Genomic DNA, 20,060 nt, shown 5'->3' with positions numbered 1-20,060 from the left:
TTATTTCACATTTCAGTAAAACGTTTCCAAGTATTTAACTACAGCTACACGACATTTACTGTACAGTAATATCCAGTTGAAAAACTAATGTATTAATGTCCAATACAATCAGTACCTCGTAACCATTATCAGTTTCTTAATATGTCCCACGACTGTGTGCTCCAACTAGCCACTCGCCATGTGAGCAGACTAAGATGGAGGCTAGGGGAAAGCAATGCCTTTGACTTCAGTGTTAACAAGCTGGGAAAGACCTCACAGCATTTGAGGAACACGGGTTGAATTCAAACGGAGGGTAATATCTGAGCGTGTCATATCTTTCTCTTCATTCTACGCTAGAGGGCCATTGTCTTGAGAGTTGCTGGGTCACGTTTCCATGGTTACCCGTCCCTTTGAACCCCGCTGATGAGGTGTGTGTGGCGTGCGTGTGCGCGCGGGCGGGGGGGGGGGTTACAGGATTAGGAAGCAGGCGTTGGGTTTTGAGTGACGGACAGCAGCTCTGGGAGTAGGGAAGTGATTTGTGAGGGGGTGGACTGTGATGGTGTGTGCTTGTGACTGTGATGCATGTGAGTGCGGTGTGGTGTGTATGGGTTGTGTGTTTGAGTGCGTTCATGCGTGCGTGTGTCTAGATTCAGTTTGCCAGGTATTCTAAGGGCTTGTTGGATCAGTCAGAAAATGACATCGTAGCAATGGTCATGGAGCTGAAATCAAATTACACCTAGCCTACCTTTCACATATGTTTTATTAACTGAATATTGGACAACGTAACAGCTGAATGATAAAAATACAGCTCAATAAGAAGTTCAGGACAGGGATGCGTTAAATGGTGTTATTCAATGTGCCGATGGCACTTTTTTAATTTAGAGAGGGGTTGCAGCTGTTTCAACGGTCAGAAATGTACTGTACCATCATTTATCCACCCCCTGCCATTAGAACAACATCTGGCGATGCTTATTTCACACTTTTAACAACAACTGGCGGACGCCTGCCATATTTTCACGATGATGCTAGCAAGGACAGGCTGTGCTATTTGTGTGGTAAAAAACAAGTCCATTTAGGCATTGCTAGTGAGAACATATCATTCTTGGTTTGCCTAAATCCAGAGGGAGTCCATGAAGACAGTTCTCACAGATTGACAACAGTGTTTCCCCAATATTAATTTAGCAGAGACGCCCTGTTGCTGCTAAATCGTTACTGCTAAATCGTTGCCGCCAATCCAAAAAAAAATAAAATATTTTAAAATATTTCTGCTGACACGCTTTTAAAAGGATAGTGTGAGGTTTTAGCAATTAAGCCAAATTAACTCATGGAGACAATTTTTATATGTGCAGATTGATGGACTTTGCTAACTTGCGTTAGCGCAATAACAAAGTCCTGCTGGCCCCTCCCCCGCTACATTGTCACGATTGTTGAAAAGATATCCCAGGGGAAACACTGAAAATATAACCAACTCACCCTCTTCATGGAAAGCTTTCTTCAAGAACAATGTAGTGGTCCCACACATAAATATATGTAAGTTTTACTTACAATATTTAGGCTAAATAACTGAGTTTTTCCTAGCCAACTTACTTCAACACCTGCATTGCTTGCGGTTTGGGTTTTTAGGCTGAGTTTCTGTACAGCACTTTGAGATATCAGCTGATTGTATCATCAATGCTTACCAGTAGGACAACAGTGGTCTGACTGACAGCTGTGCTGCTCACCTATGAGGCCGTAGGACAGGAACTTGTTGACAGAGGTGAGGGCCAGGCCTGTGATTGGTCCAGTGGTGTCTTCAGATCGTACCACCTCCAGGAAGGGCCGCAGGAATACGTTAGGCTCCACATCTGACAGCTCTGTGGAGACAGAGGACAGGTCAGTCAACATATTCAACCCTGAACACTGATACTGCATATATAGCAGTGTACTGTACCAAATAGATGTCCTTTTTTCAGTGTTCCAGATCACATGGTCTCCACCATGGAGAAATATTTATTCCCAATATCTTAATGCTCTGTTATCTTCCCTTATCATGGCAGTGGGATCTTCAAATCCCAAGTGTGGTAAGTCTCGGTAGGGCCTTAGCCTCAGTTCTGCTGTTGTGCACAAACATGCAGAACAGAGTAGTGAACAGCAGTGTGAGGACTTTTCTCTGCTCTCTATAAAAAGGTCTGTGTCAACAGCTCTGGTGCCCCAGGGCAGATCAATGGGGAATTAGCTGCTCAGGAGGTTGTAACCTTCTCCCACTGCTGCAGCACAGTAAGAGATGAGAACAACATGGAGCGAAGTGTGTGTGTGTGTGTGTGAAGCATTCAAGAGCCGCCTCTTATTCACCTTGGCAGCACATGGTATCTTATTACAACTCAATTTCCAAAAGCTTTTTTTTAAGGCAGCTGTGTAGGATGTGGGATTTAGCATTAATGAAAATGACTGGAGAGTGACTGGGCTCGGTGTGGGGGTGAGGGTTGCTGGTGGCTCGGAGGGGTCACAGCGACTGGAAGAAATCCCGTAACGACCGACAGTGTTTGCATGTTTACATATTCCATGACAATCACAAAACATATTGACAAAAGACATGGAGTGAAAGACATTGAACAAGCGTAAAGCACCCACAAGAGGCAGATTGTGGTGTATAAATGAAAGCCGGGTTACACCACAGACAACAAAACACAGCTGGAGAGGAAGATGCCCCAAATCTTCCTCTTAATCAAGTCACAGAGAAACGAAGATCGCTTTGCATCTTTCGCAATGGGAAACCACCTCGGGCCAATCCGAAGAGGTAACTGCTCCATCGGAGGGTAACCAAGAGAACGAGATGGGGGTCGAGAGGGGCTGCAAAATACAAACCAGGTAAAACAACAAACGGACAAATTAGTGGAGTCACGAACAGCGTTTGGGCGTGTTGTCGAAACACTGCTTGCCGTAGTAATACCACACGGATTAGGCTTCCTCTAGAACAGCTACTCTAAACTAAAAAAAAAAACGACTTGTGACTTCAAAAGGCTGAGACGAGCCTTGACCAATTTCCAAGATTGCACGTGACCACTGCGCATTAGCTTGCGATATCCAATATCCCTGCGGCTTGTTCGGAAATCAAATATTTAATAATTTGGACATTTCCACAACCTTTCATCGGACGCCAGGTCGCTCTTAGACTTGCTTCTGAAAGTAATCTTATCCCGCTTGCATTTTCTTTTTATTCATTTTTTGGGGGATCTGATGTTTTCTTTGTATTCCCCATGAAAACCCTCAATGCTCCTTTGATGGGGAAGGTCCATTTGGTGTAAATTTAGCCACAATGCTGAAGTTCCTGCCTGAACAATGGTCTCAAAACAACCACAGGATCACCTGAACGCTTCTGAAAAGTAATCCCCACCCCCATCAGATATCAAGGCAGAAATAACAAAAACAAACTTAGAGGTTGTGTAAACTCCAAAAAGAGAAGGCGACCTATCTATCAATCCATCAGCTTTTAGAAACTTTTAAAGGAGGGGGCTTAGTATCCATTACTTTACAGTTGGGAGAGTAAAAGGGAACCGGGGTGGAGGGTGCTCAAATTAATCCGTCAATAGAGGCTGATAAAGACTTCATCAGAAGCGATCACCCTGTAAGTGCCAGGGCTACGTCTCAAAGACCCTCAAATTGGAGAACTCAATTGTGTTGTATTGATCTGGCTGGCCATCGGTGAGTAGGGGCTGGCCCATCAGACAGCTCTACTGGCAGGCCAGCCCAATCATCTTAAATAAAGGCTAAATATGGCTCTGTACTTCAGCTCAATCTCCAGGGCTTGTGAAGTGAAATAAATAAAGACAGCCCCTGCACCACCACAGTGAGTCAATCACACCATAACCAGGTTGACCTCTGGCTGACATTGGCCAATATAAAAAAGAGGATTAACGTCCCTTACCCATCCATGTATGTATAGCCTATTGTCCCCAACTCTGTGTGTGCGCGTGTGCGTTAAATATCAGCCACATTAAATACGGTTTGGCATACTAGATTTTACCATTGTTTAAGTCCAATTTGTCTAATACTAAAAAGCTCAGCTAGGACATTTAGCCATGTTGGAACCATCGTCCAGTGTTGCATGGTTGCTGTGAGTCCATAGGGGAGAGCGAGGCTAAATGTAACATGGGTCAATTGTAGGGTAACTTACGGTAAAACACCTCCCTACTTGGCAACCAGGGAAGGTTTTTGGGGGGGGGAAATTGTGACATGAAGTGGTTTCTGTGAGAAGTACAGGCAGTATTACCCCGGGTGGCAGAACACCTGAAGTTACCTTACCTGGGACATAATTGTCATCAATAGGATGCTAACTAGATCAAAAATCACATTTGGGATCTAGCTAATGATTAGCCCAATAGGGTAAATGTAGATGGGCAATCCCATGCATCAGCCTATTTATTTATAAACACTATGCGGCATCAGTTGGGCTACAGGTGATAATACTTACTGCTAATAGCATACCTGATAATATCGACTATGCATAGGCTACATGCATGGTCCAATATGTAAAAAGTATTTTAAATAATTTTACCAATATGTTATTTGGCTAATTTCTGGAGGTGGAAATTATTTTAGATGGTGTCAGCTTAATTATATTTTCATTCATTTTGGAGTAGAATGTCCTTTTTGAAAAGTCACCAGAAATGAATTACTCAGTCCTACATAAAAACCACACTGAATGGTGTGTGCTGCCATGTGTGGCCTACCACTGCAAACGACCACAGCAGAGACAGAGAGCCTGAACCTTTGCCCCCAGGAGAGCACCTCAGTCCACACCATCTAACGTATGCACATCTATTGGCAGTGGAGCAGAAAGGGCTTAAAAACACAGGGAATACTAGGAGCTGTGCTCCAACTGTAAACTGGCACTGTAATGTAGACTCCAGTAGAAGACATTCACAAGACCACTAAGAGAACGTCCTGATAAACATTCATGTCAGTTTGTTTCCTTTAATGTATCAGTCTACCTATTTGTTGCTGATTTCGTACGGTGAATCTGAATATGGTGGTGAAGTCGAGTAGAAAAACTGCTATGCCTTATCAGAAGAGTGCAGCGCAAGATCAAGGCAGAACTTTATATATGAGAGGGCTGCTTCAGAAGTGAAGAGCAAAACATTGAACACCGGCAAATACAATAACTATTTATTTTCATACCCAATACATCTAAGCCTAAGAAGATGACATTCTTAGTGCAGTGTCAGTAATCCTTCGTTTCTTCAAAGTAGCCATCCTTTGTACAATCTTGGCATTTTCTCAACCAGATTCATGAGGTAGTCACCTGGAATGCATTTCAGTTAACAGGTGTGCCTTGTTAAAAAGTTCATTTGTGGAATTTCTTTCCTTCTTAATGCATTTGAGCCAATCATTTGTGCTGTGACAAGGTAGGGGTGGTATACAGAAGTTAGCCCTATTTGGTAAAAAACCAAGTCCATATTATGTCAAGAACAGCTCAAATAAGCAAAGAGAAATTACAGTCCATCATTACTTTAAGACATGAAGGTCAGTCAATTCTGAAAATGTCAAGAACTTTGAAAGTTTCTTCAAGTGCAGTCGCAAAAACCATCAAGCGCTATGATGAAGCTGGCTCTCGCGAGGACCGCCACAGGAAAGGGAGACCCAGAGTTGGCTCTGCTGCAGAGGATCAGTTCATTAGAGGAAACTGCACCTCAGATTGCAGTTCAAATAAATGCTACACAGAGTTCAAGTAACAGACATAACATCAACAGCGTGAATCAGGCCTTCATGGTCGATTTGCTACAAAGACACCATTATTATAGGACACCAATAAGAAGAAGAGACTTGCTTGGGCCAAGAAACTGGTGGAAATCTGTTCTTTGGTCTGATGACTCCAAATTTGAGATTTTTGGTATCCAACCGCCGTGTCTTTGTGAGACGCACAGTAGATGAACAGATGATCTCCGTATGTGTGGTTCCCAACGTGAAGCATGGAGGAGGTGTGATGGTGCTTTGCTGGTGATATTGTCAGTGATTTATTAAGAATTCAAGGCACACTTAACAAGCATGGCCGCCACAGCATTCTGCAGGGATACACCATCCCATCTGGTTTGCGCTCAGTGGGACTATCATTTGTTTTTCAACAGGACAATGACCAAACACACCTCCAGGGTGTGTAAGGGCTATTTGAACAAAATGGTAGAGTGTTGGAGTGCTTCATCAGATGACCTGGCCTCCACAATCACCAGACCTCAACCAAATTGAGATGGTTTGGGATGAGTTGAAACGCAGAGTGAAGGAAAACAGCCAACAAGTCCTCAGCGTATGTGGGAACTCCTTCAATACTGTTGGAAAAGCATTCCAGGTGAAGCTGGTTGAGAGAATGCTATGAGTGTGCAAAGCTGTCATCAAGGCAAAGGGTGGCTACTTTGAAGAATCTTAAATATAAAAATACATTTTGATTTGTTTAACTCTTTTTTTGGTTACTACATGATTCCATACATGTTATTTCATAGTTTTGATGTCTTCACAATTATTCTACAATGTGGAAAATAGTAAAAATAAAGAAAAACCCTTGAATGAGTAGGTGTCCAAACTTTTTACTGGTACTGTATATATTTCCACACTAGGAGATTATAATAATACTATACAATTGTGATAATGCCCTTTTAGTGTAAAAACTGGTTTGGGGGAAGAAAAAAAATGAAATTTCTGCCTGTTTTGGTGGGATGGAGTTTTAGCCTTCCATGGTGACATCACCATGCGTTAAATAAGACCAATAAGACACAGTTCCAAACCTCTCTGCCAATAACAGCTCATTTCCAGTTTCCCCCTCCCAGACAGTCCTACCAAAATCCTTGCTTTGCTAAGAAGCGGTTTCTTTTTGACCATTTTAATTGAAAACAATCTCAGGTACTTAATTATTACCCAGAAATTATTTGAAATTGAGAGAGAAAAAAAAGAGGCTGCATTGGACCTTTTAAACAAATAAATACATTGGTTATCACCTAAAGAAAATTACAAGAATGTTCTGTAATATCGTATATAGCTCTGGAACCGTAACATTAAGTACTTTGGAGGAAAATGGGCACGTTTCTCAATATATACACTGAATTTGAGAAGGGATTGTGTGCCGATTAGCTTAGCAACCATGGAACGCAGCATGACAACGTGAACATGATTAGTCGACAGTCTGCTGGGTGCGGCGTTATACATTCCTTCATTGGATTCCTATCTCCTTCCTATAAAATCTCTGGCAACGGCACCTTGCAATGCACTTTGGACGCAAGAGGCAGACAAATAGTAAAATCACACATTTCTCGAGATAGGAATATCGCAGAAAATATGATCAACATCTCTTTCGATAGAAGACATTCTCCCGAGTTTTGACATCGGCCAGTATTGAAATCTGACATGTATGATAGATGTTCTTGCAATCTAAGTCATATTCCTATTAACTTCCAGTGTAATGAGACTATCACAGTTCTACGTCATACCGGACAGATTTCTGCCTACTTGAACACCAATAGCTCAGATACACATGAACACATGAAATGACCCTGGGAATTGATCGAACATCGCACAGAGATGCACAAAAACAATACAACAATCAAAATGGGTGAACCTTTACTTTAACATGCAGCTCAGTCTTTGGGATTAGGTATTTGTTCATGATTTTAACATCAACTTCAGGTGTATAAAACATCAACTCAGAGCTCTCCAATAGCCATCATATCCAGTTTCATTAATTGTGATAGATTTACCCCTTGTTGTGCATGCCACTGAACCAACAGAGAGAAATCTGAATTCCATGAGAACTATGCATTACGCTCTACAAACACAAAGCCAATTTTGAAAAACGTGTGTGTGTGTATGTGACTGAGAGACAGGCGGAGGGAGGGAGGGGGACAGCTATTCAGAGCAGCACATGATTACAACACCAGAAATACTGTGGGCACTGGGCCTGGTCGCCCCTTTGTATTTGCTTAATTTAATCACAAAAGGATGAATAACTTAATTTGTCAGACTGCTGTGTCACATATTTTATACAATCACACAGGCTTGGTGCCCACCGCCCAGTCTAAAACAGAACCCTGTCCACCTTTCCTTTAAGACCCTCTCTGTTGGTCACTGACTTCCCAATTAAAAAGCATTTTTGATTCATTTAAAATATTTTTTCTTACACAAATGTATCTATTTAAATGCAAAAATATTGGTTAAAATGTGGAAAACTGAAGACTGACTGAATTGTGCTGACTTGAGGGAAAATGCATACTGCACATTCTAAAGGAAGTAGGATACAGAGAGTTGCCAATGGTGCCTGTTTGTGAATGGGAGAAAACGTGACGGATGTGTATATGATACGTTCTAGATTTATGACATGGGCATTGCACACATTCTGCTCTTCCCCTCCATGTCCTGACATTTTAAGACTCTTGGCTCCACAGTTAAAAATGTATTTAATTTTACGCCTTTCATGAGCTGAACAGGACCGTTGTGTGTGTGCATGTGTGTGTATGCATGCGTTTGAGCACACACATATTGTAGGGCATGCCCTGCACACAACCTAATGCTAATGTGCCCTCACAGTAACAGACAAAGGGAGAAAAATACATGTGCAACAGCAGACCTGTCAAATCCCTGAGATTCTACTACCCCCCCACACACACACACACACACACACACACACACCCCCCACACACACACACACTCCAATTCAGACAGTCCACGATCTCACAGTGAAAATTACCTCAAAACAAAATGACACCATGGGTGCGTGAGTGAAGAGCAGGGGTGAGGGGGGGTTAGTCACCCCTGTGACCGGCGCAGCGGCCTAAAACCAAACACTGATGGTTATTGATCTGGAGCCCCGCTCCTGGAATTAGAGTCAGGGGCCTTCCAGCGGCCGGCTCTTAATGCTGGGGGAGAGGGGACGTTTTAACAAGGCCAGCAAGGCTAAATGAAATCCAGGGAGAATTTTCATCTAGCGCTAGCAAGTCCTGGACGACAGTCTTATCCATCTGTCGGGAGAAGTTTGATGCATGTCAACTTGGCAAGCCCTCCCTCCTTCGATCTTTTCCCCCCCATCGCTCCCTACTCTTGAAGGAAATTGGCACTTGTCAAAAGGGGGGCAATTAGGATGTACCAATGTTATGAAACTCCATATGGTTGTTTTGTCCAACCCGCAGCGGTATTTTATAGATGCTTTGAACAATGCCTCGGCACAACCTAAACAGGCAATTTAAAAGCCCCAGAGAAATTAAAACTTTTCCAAGTGCTTCGGAAATAACTCACTGTAGCTTTTGCAGGGCTACAACACGAGTGTTTTCTAGTGGGGAATGGAATATAGTTTGCATATTATATATATATATATATATATATATATATATATATATATATATATATATATATATATATATATATATATATATATACACACACACATACACATACATACCTTGTCTTAGGTTGCTAAGTGGTCAGCGAATGTAAGATAGAGCCAATATTCTGTGAATAAGGACAGATGGAAGTGGCCTTCATTTCAAGAGTTTTCAATTAATTGCTACAATTGAGTGTTAATTATTTTCACTGAAAATCGATTTGTTATCCTCCTAAGGATCCATCCCTTTTTTTCCAATTTGCACCTAAAAATTACATACCCAAATCTAACTGCCTGTAGCTCAGGCCCTGAAGCAAGGATATGCATATTCTTGGTACCATTTTAAAGGAAACACTTGGAAGTTTGTGGAAATGTGAAAGGAATGTAGGAGAACTTAACAATAGATATAGTATAAGATAATACAAAGGGGGAAAAAAGCATTATTTTATATTTTTTTTGTACCATCATCTTTGCAATGCAAGAGAAAGGCCATAATGTATTATTCCAGCTCAGGTGCAATGTACATTTTGGCCACTAGATGACAGCAGTGTATGAGCAACATTTTAGACAGATCCAATGAACTATTGCATTTCTGTTTAAAAAATTGTATCAAGACTGCCCAAATGTGCCTAATTTGTTTATTGATAACTTTTAAGTTCAAAACTGTGTGCTCTCCTCAAACAATAGCATGGCATTCTTTCACTGTAATAGCTACTGTAAATTGGACAGTGCAGTTAGATTAACAAGAATTTAAGCTTCCTGCCAATATCAGATATGTCTATGTTCTAAATAACACCTCCAAAGTCAAAACAGCTTTCACAGAGAAATCAATAGGCGAATATCACAGCCAATCACAACACTGGCGGGTAAGTAATAGTGTGAAACTATCATTCCACTATTAATGCAGGTATATTAGGGACATTCTGAAATTACAAAGCAAAAATTCTAAAGAAAATGTGTTGAACCTTTAACCTTTAGCCCTGCATACCACTGCTGGCTTGCTTCTGAAGCTAAGCAGGGTTGGTCCTGGTCAGTCCCTGGATGGGAGACCAGATACTGCTGGAAGTGGTGTTGGGAGGGCTAAATTCCCAATCTGGCCCTCAAACCATCACGGTCACCTAATAATCCCAAGTTTACGATTGGCTCATTCATCCCCCTCCTCTCCTCTGTAACTATTCCCCAGGTCTTTGCTGTAAATGAGTACGTGTTCTCAATCAACTTACCTGGTAAAATAACAGATAAATAAAAATGTAAAACAACAAAGTTGGCCAATACATATAAAATGCTTCTCCGATATTAACAATAGAGGCTTGCTGCAGTATTTGCTGTAAACTATTGGATTCAAAGGAATCCCTCAGTCATGTTTCCCATCTTTAAACACCAACATGATTATTGTAAACAGAGAAGTCAAATCATGAGATTATTATTATCTAGTCTAGAGGGAAACCCTTTGTGCCTGGTGGTGGCTTTGTGTCACCGCTTGCCTACTTGTCCCCTCACTGCTGGCTGGGGACAGAGGTGGAGTCACGCAATTTGACTGTGCATACGTTTGTGTGTGTGTGTGTGTGTGTGTGTGTGTGTGTGTGTGTGTGTGTGTGTGTGTGTGTGTGTGTGTGTGTGTGTGTGTGTGTGTGTGTGTGTGTGTGTGTGTGTGTGTGTGTGTGTGTGTGTGTGTGTGTGTGTGTGTGTGTGTGTGCATGTGTAGGGAGCTGCGAAAGAGACAGCACAGCATAAACTTGAATTCACACAGATAAACAAAAGGCCTGTTTGGTCTCCTAATCCAGGCAGTCTTTCATACGCTCTCCTCCTCTTCATAATCACTCCATCAGTCTTTCAGCAGGTCACTGAAACCGAGGCCGCTGGCCACCAAGGCTTTGTTTGCCACATCTTGGGACAGATATTAAAAAAGGCAGTGCAAAAGACCAAGCAAACACAAACAGCCTGGCCAGCACCTCTGACCCACGGGGCTCTGTTCAAACTGCCCTCTGGATTTATAACGACCACAAACAGGAGAGGGCCTCGCTAGGGAGAAATACCCCTGTTGACATGCGAGAGAGCGTGCATGCTAAACAATGGATGTTGAAGGGGCATACAGCCACGGTAATAGCCAGGCAGTGGACAAAGGCTTGAGGAATGTGGGCTACTAATTAAACCACACTATTCCATTGTCAATCAAGCCCTAAACTCATATTTATATTCAAATAAAGTTGTATTGCCTTTCATCTAGGCAATAGATGATCTAAATCTAAACAACCAAAAATACCCATGTTCTCAGACAACCTGTAGCTAAAAGTCTATTTAAGAGTAACTCAGCTCTGCTGATATAAAAATGCAAACAAGTGGTAAAAAAGAGGCCAAGCGCATTCAAAAAGCATGACTTCATTAGTAAACCTTCCCGGCCCAGGAACCGGCGCTGCCTTGCACCTGTTATCCTGTACGTAAAATGTATTTTCTATGGTGCATACTTTGCACAGAAGCAGTATTATTCCAGCCGAGGGCTGGCCAGGCTCCGGTCGTCCAGTTAATGTGTTTCACAGCCTGCCGTCGCCACTATGATGGATGGACATATTTTACACTCAATCAACTAATAAATAACGGATGTTTTATCATGCCAAATTAAAACATTTGAGAGAAAGAGGGGGGAGGTAGGATGAAGCGCATGGAGTTCAGTTCCTGTGTGTTTGTGTGTGTCTGTCATACACCGTATTGTGTAAAATCTCAAAAACTCATGAAAAGATTCCTTACGTCCAAAGTTTTAAGGTCTCGCGACACATCTCATTATAAATCGATGATCTTGAGTTTGGTTTTCAGGACTAAGTTGCTCTATAAACCGTTTCCACCCAATGACATACCTCGAGGCAAATACGGCCCCCATTATCTAATCCAATCCATTTTATTTCAAAGTGCTTGCGCTGTCATACGCTGCCCTTCAGAAGAGGTGGCCTGGTATTATCACCTCTATTTCCAGAAAAACAAACAGAGAGCAACACTGAATTTCCATCCGATCCTTCGACCATGTACCCTTGCCGATCCTGGTGCGAATTATGGGAAAGACGTGGGGGGGGCTCTCTGTTTGGTACAGTAAAGGGTCAAGCTGCAGATGGCGGTCAGCTCGGCAGGATAAATCGACACACATGCTCCAGCTCGGACTAGATTTCACACCCATCCTGATGAGTACTACCATCCACAACTGCATGGAAAGAATGAGGGGTGGAGGGAAAAAGAGAGCGAGAGAAACGAGGGGGGGGGGCTCCACTCTTTCACCTGCTGCATTCCTTCAGCTCCCAACTAATGGCATTCCCTGGGGTCTGAAGGAATCCTGCAACCACGCACTGTAGATTTAGACAACAGGCCCCGGCTACTGTGTTGCAAGAAACAATACCCACCGCCACACACTAAATCAGAGCCCGCCTGGAATTACATTAAGGTTTCAGCTGAGCAGTGTGGACACAGACCTATGCTTTTTATGTGAGGAGGCTCTATTTTCAACACGATTCTATTCTGAAAATCAGTCCTGTACTTTTAATTTTCTATTTCACATCAGTGGCAAAGAGAGTTGATTATCTTAAGAAATATTCTCTACTGTGCCAAATAAAGCCATTTAAAAAAATATGATAAAACCATCAATGACGACAACTTTGAAGTACATTGTGTCAATCTTTTTGGTCTGTTCTCAAGACGTATGGCTTTGTAAAATGCATAGCCGGTTAGCTCTACTGGAGGCAACAAATTATTTACCAGCTGTTTAGAGAAAATCAGAGCAAGATGACCAGTGATCCAATTCATGCATTGTACTCACACACACTTTTCACTCTTTCTCTCACTCTTTCTCAGTCCATAAAGGTAGAATTTAGGGCTGGAGTATAAATCAAACCCCAAGTGGTTTCTTTACCATTCAGCCATCAGATTTGCCACCAATGCTCCTTATTAGGACACATCACTCCTCTCTATACTCTTCTGTAAACTGGTCATCTCTGTATACCTGTCACAAGACCCACTGGTTGATGCTTATTTTTTTATAAAACCCTCTTAGACCTCACTCCCCCTTATCTGAGATACCTACTGCAGTCCACATCCTCCACATTCAACAGCAGTTCTGCCAGTCACAGTCTGTTAAAGGTCCCCAAAGCACACACATCCCTGGGTCGCTCGTCTTTCCAGTTCGCTGCAGCTAGCGACTGGAACAAGCTGCAAAAACACTCAAACTGAACAGTATTACCTCCATCTCTTCATTGAAAGACTCAATCATAGACAGTCTTATTGACAGTTGTGGCTGCTTTGCGTGATGTATCGTCTCTACCTTCTGGCCATTTGTTCTGTTGTCTGTGCCCAATAAAGTTTGTACCATGTTTTATGCTTCCATGTGGTGTTGCTACCATGTTGTCATGTGTTGCTACCATGCTGTGTTGTCGTGTTAGGTGTCTTTATATGTTGTCTCCCTTGTCGTGATGTGCGTTTAGTCCTAGTCTTTATAGATTTGTTTTTATTTCTAATCCCAGGCCCCGTCCCCGCAGGAGGCCTTTTGGTAGTTTGACATTGTAAATAAGAATTTGTTCTTAACTGACATGCCTAGTTATATAAAAGGTGTGTAAGTGAAGGAAGCAGTAGCCGGTGGATGGTTAGGACAGAGGAGTAGACTGTAGAGGAGTCACGGCATGACAAGAAAACCTACTGCCTGCCAGCATGAGCCCTTCAAGGTGCCATTACACAGTCAGAGCTCTGACTGCTCTCCAGATAGAATTCCCAAGGACTACTGTTGAACTATCTGGAGAGCACAGACACTTCCTCTGCCACCTTGACATTACTGGAAGGACCAGCTGTGCTTCTGCTGCCGTGTTCACACAACGGGGGGATGGCTAAACCATGACTGAATGAATGGTTGGATAAATCACTACAAAGAATACATTATAATATTTGATCTAGAAAAGGTGTTGCGTGTTATGCCTAAACTATGATTGTTAGGCTATGGTCATTTTAGAAGGTAAACAATTCAGTCCTGTTTTTCCTATATATGTAAGGTGTTGGGCACTGAGCAAATATGGAAATATGTTTAGAAAATGTTTGAAATAACTAATGTGGGCTTTGATTTACCAACAGCGAAAGAGTTACCTTAATCTTTGCAAGTCTGACCAAGGATTCACATTTTCATCACTGTTTGAGCTGCAGGTAAAACAGACGGTGGGGATTTGGAATAGAGACAACATGCAGGAAAACATGATTCAATGGAAAGGCCAGTCATCCCTGCCCCCTCATTTCAATGTACTACTCAGTCCCAGCTTCATCAGTATTAGTCTGATACCCCTGTATTCAGACGTGATGCACTCTTTATGCCCGCCCTGCATTGACAGAAAATCCAAAAATCCTCTGTGTGTGTTTAATAAATCGCAGCAGTTAGGTGAGACGGATTAGTCTCAAGTCACCTAATGACTATATTATGAGCCGCAGCATTAGGAGGGATTAATGCTAATCTTGGCTGTTTCAGTTTACCCTGGGCTGGAGGGTGGGCGGGTCGAGAGGACAACGCCGCGCCCCAGCCAGTCAGCTCCTAAATACAGCAAAAGCATATTAATGAGCACTTCCCTATGCTGCCTTTTGTTCTGCAGGGAGTGGACTAGCCAATACACCATCACTCGGCTAGTATACTGTTTAGCCAGTCTGTGGCACACACATGAATAACTAGTGCTGACAACTCCTCCTCGGCTAGCAGTAAACACTGTACAGCTGGAATAAACTCCCAAACAAACAGAGGTTGGAGACTGTACACACAGCTAAAAGCCTCTTCAGTCCATCTAGCCGTCAGATCTGCAGCCCATTGACAGAGCTGAGAGAATCTCTGAGCCCATTTTACAGGGTCAGCTCCTCCTGCTAACAGCACCATAAACAAGTCTACAGGGGGAATGCAGATGAGGGATGAAGTGGGTCATATAGCCAAACATTGAAATTAAGAAATTCAGATTCAAGTGCGTACTTATAACTTTTTCTCTTTTTTTTAACCGTGTTGACTTGGACCACTTCACTGTCACTTAAGTCTAATATTATCCAGCGATATGACAGAGAGTTGTTCCTTACACTGTAATATACATCCAACAAAGAATGTGCAAGTTTGAGATTTCATAACAAGATCTCATAAAATACATACACATCGAGTCTTGTCTAAAGTGTTGCGTAGTCACCATGTACAGCATTTCTCCTCTCCATGGCAATGAATGGTGACTTTAGACAACAGTGGCTTTGGGACCGGGGAACATTTCTGTCCAGTGATGCCACATGGGCTCCGTGGTGGGGAAACATTAAAGCCTATCGGGTTTATCCCCACTGGGGCTCTGAAATACCCCGCTGGAGTGGCTGGAGATGCCCTGACTGGCTTATCAGACCAAGGCGACAACTGTCATAAATTACTCCCCAGTGGGTCCACATGTTTGCGATACTGTAACCAGCTTTGGGTAAATTCAGAGGCCAGGGGCTGGGCCAAGAGGGTACGCTATGTGTCCCGCCATCCCGCAGCGAGGCTCTTGGCATGGCTTACGGCTCTATGCCTCTTCTCCTGTAGGGGGGTGTCAGCGGGATAGAGAAACGAACCCTCCAGTCTTCTCTACAGCTACCAGGAGATGCAATCCTTCAAGTTTCCCTCAGCATTTGTGCAGTGGGGCTGAAGAGCAAAAAACAGAGCTACTCAATCGCAGTTCAGATGGCAGGCCCTTCTAGTGATGTATAAAGTGCACTTCCCTGAGGCTTGCGGTTTGTCATAAAACATCTCTCAGCGCATAATTGACCCAAACCGGAGAGGCAAAGGGAAAAAAGGAATACAAACACAATTTACAAAAAGTGTTCAGTTTAATACTGAGGCCGTTTGCCAGGAGTGCAGTAATTTTAAACCATGCCGCGTTAAGTGGCTCCTCGAAGATACTGTGGGGTACTGTTGGACAGCTGAGCAAATGGGACTAGATCCAGCAAGTGCATTATCTTTATGAATTCATGACAAAATTCTGCTCTGATAGCAGCGGTGGGCTAGGTGTTTGTAAACACTTGAGGCAGCTCTCACATGAGAAAGTCAAAGATCAAAAATGTAGATCTAAACGCAGGGCTACAGCACTTCCATCCTTACGATTTGTGGCCTCGTCTCGTCTCACTTATCTTCCGCCTTGTCAGCCTCCGCGCGCGCTGCTTGAGTGGATGATTCAATGCCATCTAGCCTTTTCATTCATTACAAGGCCCTTGCTTTCATCCACAATACACCAGGCTCTGACTTGATCAGTATTTATTTAGAGAATCAAAACATTCAACATGGTAAAATGGAATCTACCAAGCTTTCAAGTTTGTGTTCTGTTCTTTCTTTTCTCCATATGTTTTATACCACAAAATGCCTTGATCAGAGAAAAAAAAAACCTTTAGTCTAAAACAGACAGCTTTGGGTTGGTCCCTCCCAGGCAAGGGGAAAAGAGTGCCAATGGTCGATTTTTATTAACTTCAAAATAATGTGACACAAAAACAATAGAACAGGGTATTTAAAGTATGGTCTTGCCAGTTCAGTTGGTAACGTAGTACGACATCATTTGGATCACAGAGCAAACTCTGAGAATGTTGCTTACATTACAGGCTTTACAGGGATTAGCTCCAAACCACTAAATGGAGGTCCACACACTCTTTTACACTCTTCCACTTGTCCAACTGTAGAAATAAAGAGAGTATACCAGTACTTCTACATATTCTGAACTAGGCTATATCAAGTTAAAAGTATTTAAAGCCCAACCAACATTTAACGAACCCACGGTCTGTGACAAAATAAAGCCAATTTTAAAAAGATTTGTGATACAAAATATAATATCTGGATTTCCTCCATTTGTTGTTTTTTTTGCTATTCCAAACCCATGGCCTAAATTATTGCCCATAAAGTGCGTTTCTGCAGCGCACTGTGTCTCCATCGGGCCCTGTTCGTTCTGCTCACGCAAGGCTGCGCCTATCCGATCCGACTGGCATCACTGCCATGGAATGCTGAAGTCCACATTTTTCCCATTCAGCAAGGAAAAACGGCCTTTCAAAACCAATCAGCTAGAAATGTTGCTTTGTTTTTATTTTCGACTGAACTTCCTGAAACCCATTATGGAGCTGTCAGGGATGTATACTTAGCTATGGCAACACAGGGCCTCCTCGCCCCCTTGCGCCACTGGTCATGTCACCTCTGATAAACAGAAAAACAATCGCCAATCCCTTTTGTCACCTTTAAAGAAAATGGCTGTGTGTGTGTGTGTGTGTGTGTGTGTGTGTGTGTGTGTGTGTGTGTGTGTGTGTGTGTGTGTGTGTGTGTGTGTGTGTGTGTGTGTGTGTGTGTGTGTGTGTGTGTGTGTGTGTGTGTGTGTGTGTGTGTGTGTGCGCGTCGAGCAGACAGAGGTGGGGCATCTCTCTGTGTACACAACTGCAATGGGTCATTGGCTAAACGTGCCCTCTATACATCTCTACTCTCCTGCCCTGACAGCACCTGATACTACATTCGCCCAATGATAAAGGAAGTGTTAACCTATAATTATGAAAGTATCTGTCACAACTTCAATGGCCCTAGAGATCCCGTTCAACTTGTCCTGTAATGGCTCAGCATACATGCGTGTTGAGAGATGGCTGAATCGGTTGGATTGTCTACAATACAGTTAGCTAGTGCCTCAAGAGTGAACAATGGAATAAATGTTTAACATAAAAATGGCCGACGTTAACACTGTACGCAAACCGGCTGCGTGCGGGCCATCGTGCATAAATAGATTGTCGCCCCACTCCAAACGCGATCATGACACGCAGGTTGAAATATCAAAACAAACTCTTAACCAATTGTATTCATTTGGGAACTGATCGAATAGCATTGAAAATTTATGGCAATTTAGCTAGCGAGCATGCAGTTGCTAGCTAATTTGTCCTGGAATCTAAACGTTGAGTTGTTATTTTACCTGAAATGCACAAGGTCCTCTACTCCGACAATTAATCCACACATAAAACGGTCAACCGAATCGTTTCTAGTCATCTCTCCTCCTTCCAGGCTTTTTCTTCTTTGGACTTTATATGGCGATTGGCATCTAACTTTCATAGTTTACACGACAATCGACCGAACTCAGTTCATCTTTCAATCACCCACGTGGGTATAACCAATGAGATGGATCGTGGGTATCTGCTACTATAAACCAATGAGATGGGAGATGCAGGACTTGCGCCGCGTTCAGCGTCACAAAAATAACTTGACTTCTATTTTAGCGATTGGCAACGCAGACGCCTGTTGGCGTGCGCGAGGAGTGTGGGTGCAATAATTGAATAGCATGTATGTTTACATTTATTTGGCAATGCTCGCGCACACGACGCGAGCGTTGTGGTCAGCATGTTATGCTGACACAAATGCAGACACTGTTCTTGAACTACATCCATGTAACACACCAGAGTAAAGACTTGAATTATGGATTAGTAAACCATATTGCAATATCACAAACATATTTAGCCCAAAAACCTGTAATACTAGTGATTGCTCAAGGCGCTTCATAAAAGGGAATAAGGGAAGTGTGACAAACCATACAAAACAACGAAGTGATGAAAAGAAAACGTGAAAGTCAAAAAGACATGAGGGCCAGACAACATTACGTGTGATCGGAGTCTTGAGAAAGCCTACCCTAGATTTCAGGATTTTGCTTTCTTATCTGTACCATATAGCTGTCAGAGCAGCTCACAGATTACTGCACCTGTACATAGCCCATCTATAGCCAATCTATCATTTAGCCCAAACAACTACCTCTCCCCCTACTGTATTTATTTATTTTGCTCCTTTGCACCCCCATTATTTCTATCTCTACTTTGCACATTCTTCCACTGCAAATCTACCATTCCCGTGTATTTATTTATTTATTACTTGCTATATTGTATTTACTTTGCCACCATGGCCTTTTTTGCCTTTACCTCCCTTATCTCACCTCATTTGCTCACATCGTATATAGACTTGTTTCTACTGTATTATTGACTGTATGTTTGTTTTACTCCATGTGTAATTCTGTGTCGTTGTATGTGTCGAACTGCTTTGCTTTATCTTGGCCAGGTCGCAATTGTAAATGAGAACTTGTTCTCAACTTGCCTACCTGGTTAAATAAAGGTGAAATAAATAAAATATAGGTCGGTTAAACTGCCGACCTTCACTTTACTGCCATTATACCTACCAACAAAACTAACTATCCATTAGTCACCATCTGTATTTCTTTTCCTTTGAACGAGTGGAGTGAATGTCAGCGTGTGGCGCGTCCAAATAAAGAGCAAACCTAAAGTTCAGAGGAATCTGTGCTTTGAGCCTTGGATTAGTTTGATCAATACTAGTCTCAACAGTAACAGTGCTGCCCACTGGTTCACAAGTTCAGTTCCCCCCTGACCTCTGTGTCTGAGATACAGAGCAGCACCAACCCCCTTCTCTTCACACACACACACACACACAGACACACCGCAAAAACAAGACGCAATACTACGCCGCAAGTGTTCCCAGGTCGTAAATTCAGGGACCACATTTCACCCCTCATAACCTGCTCCACTACTGCCAGTTTAGCATTTTTACAATTTAAAACTAACATGGGTTTATGTGCATAGCTGGGATGGCTGCAGTCTGCCTTGTGCGTACAAGCCCTACTCTGACTGAAGAGAGGAGGGGCTACAGAGTTGGAGCCACCACACAGGGATTAGACTACAACAGACAAATCTGGGTATATTTATCTCACGCTGCTTTTCACTACATCAG

General features: G+C 42.7%; 1 protein-coding gene across 8 annotated transcripts in view; it reads right to left on the bottom strand.

Annotated features, from left to right (window-relative positions):
• LOC124041310 (Golgi-specific brefeldin A-resistance guanine nucleotide exchange factor 1-like) overlaps positions 1-20,060 on the bottom strand; it is an 83,348-nt gene that overhangs the window by 37,055 nt on the left and 26,233 nt on the right. For all 8 annotated transcript variants that reach the window (XM_046358757.1, XM_046358756.1, XM_046358759.1 and 5 more), the window contains exon 4: positions 1,701-1,832. In XM_046358757.1, coding sequence (XP_046214713.1) covers positions 1,701-1,832 — 132 coding nt within the window. The remainder of the gene's footprint in view (positions 1-1,700; positions 1,833-20,060) is intronic.

This window comes from Oncorhynchus gorbuscha, linkage group LG08 (assembly GCF_021184085.1).
Source record: "Oncorhynchus gorbuscha isolate QuinsamMale2020 ecotype Even-year linkage group LG08, OgorEven_v1.0, whole genome shotgun sequence".
Lineage (NCBI taxonomy): Eukaryota > Metazoa > Chordata > Actinopteri > Salmoniformes > Salmonidae > Oncorhynchus > Oncorhynchus gorbuscha.
Note: the sequence above shows the minus strand (reverse complement) of the source record. Positions and strands in the feature narration are given on the sequence as shown.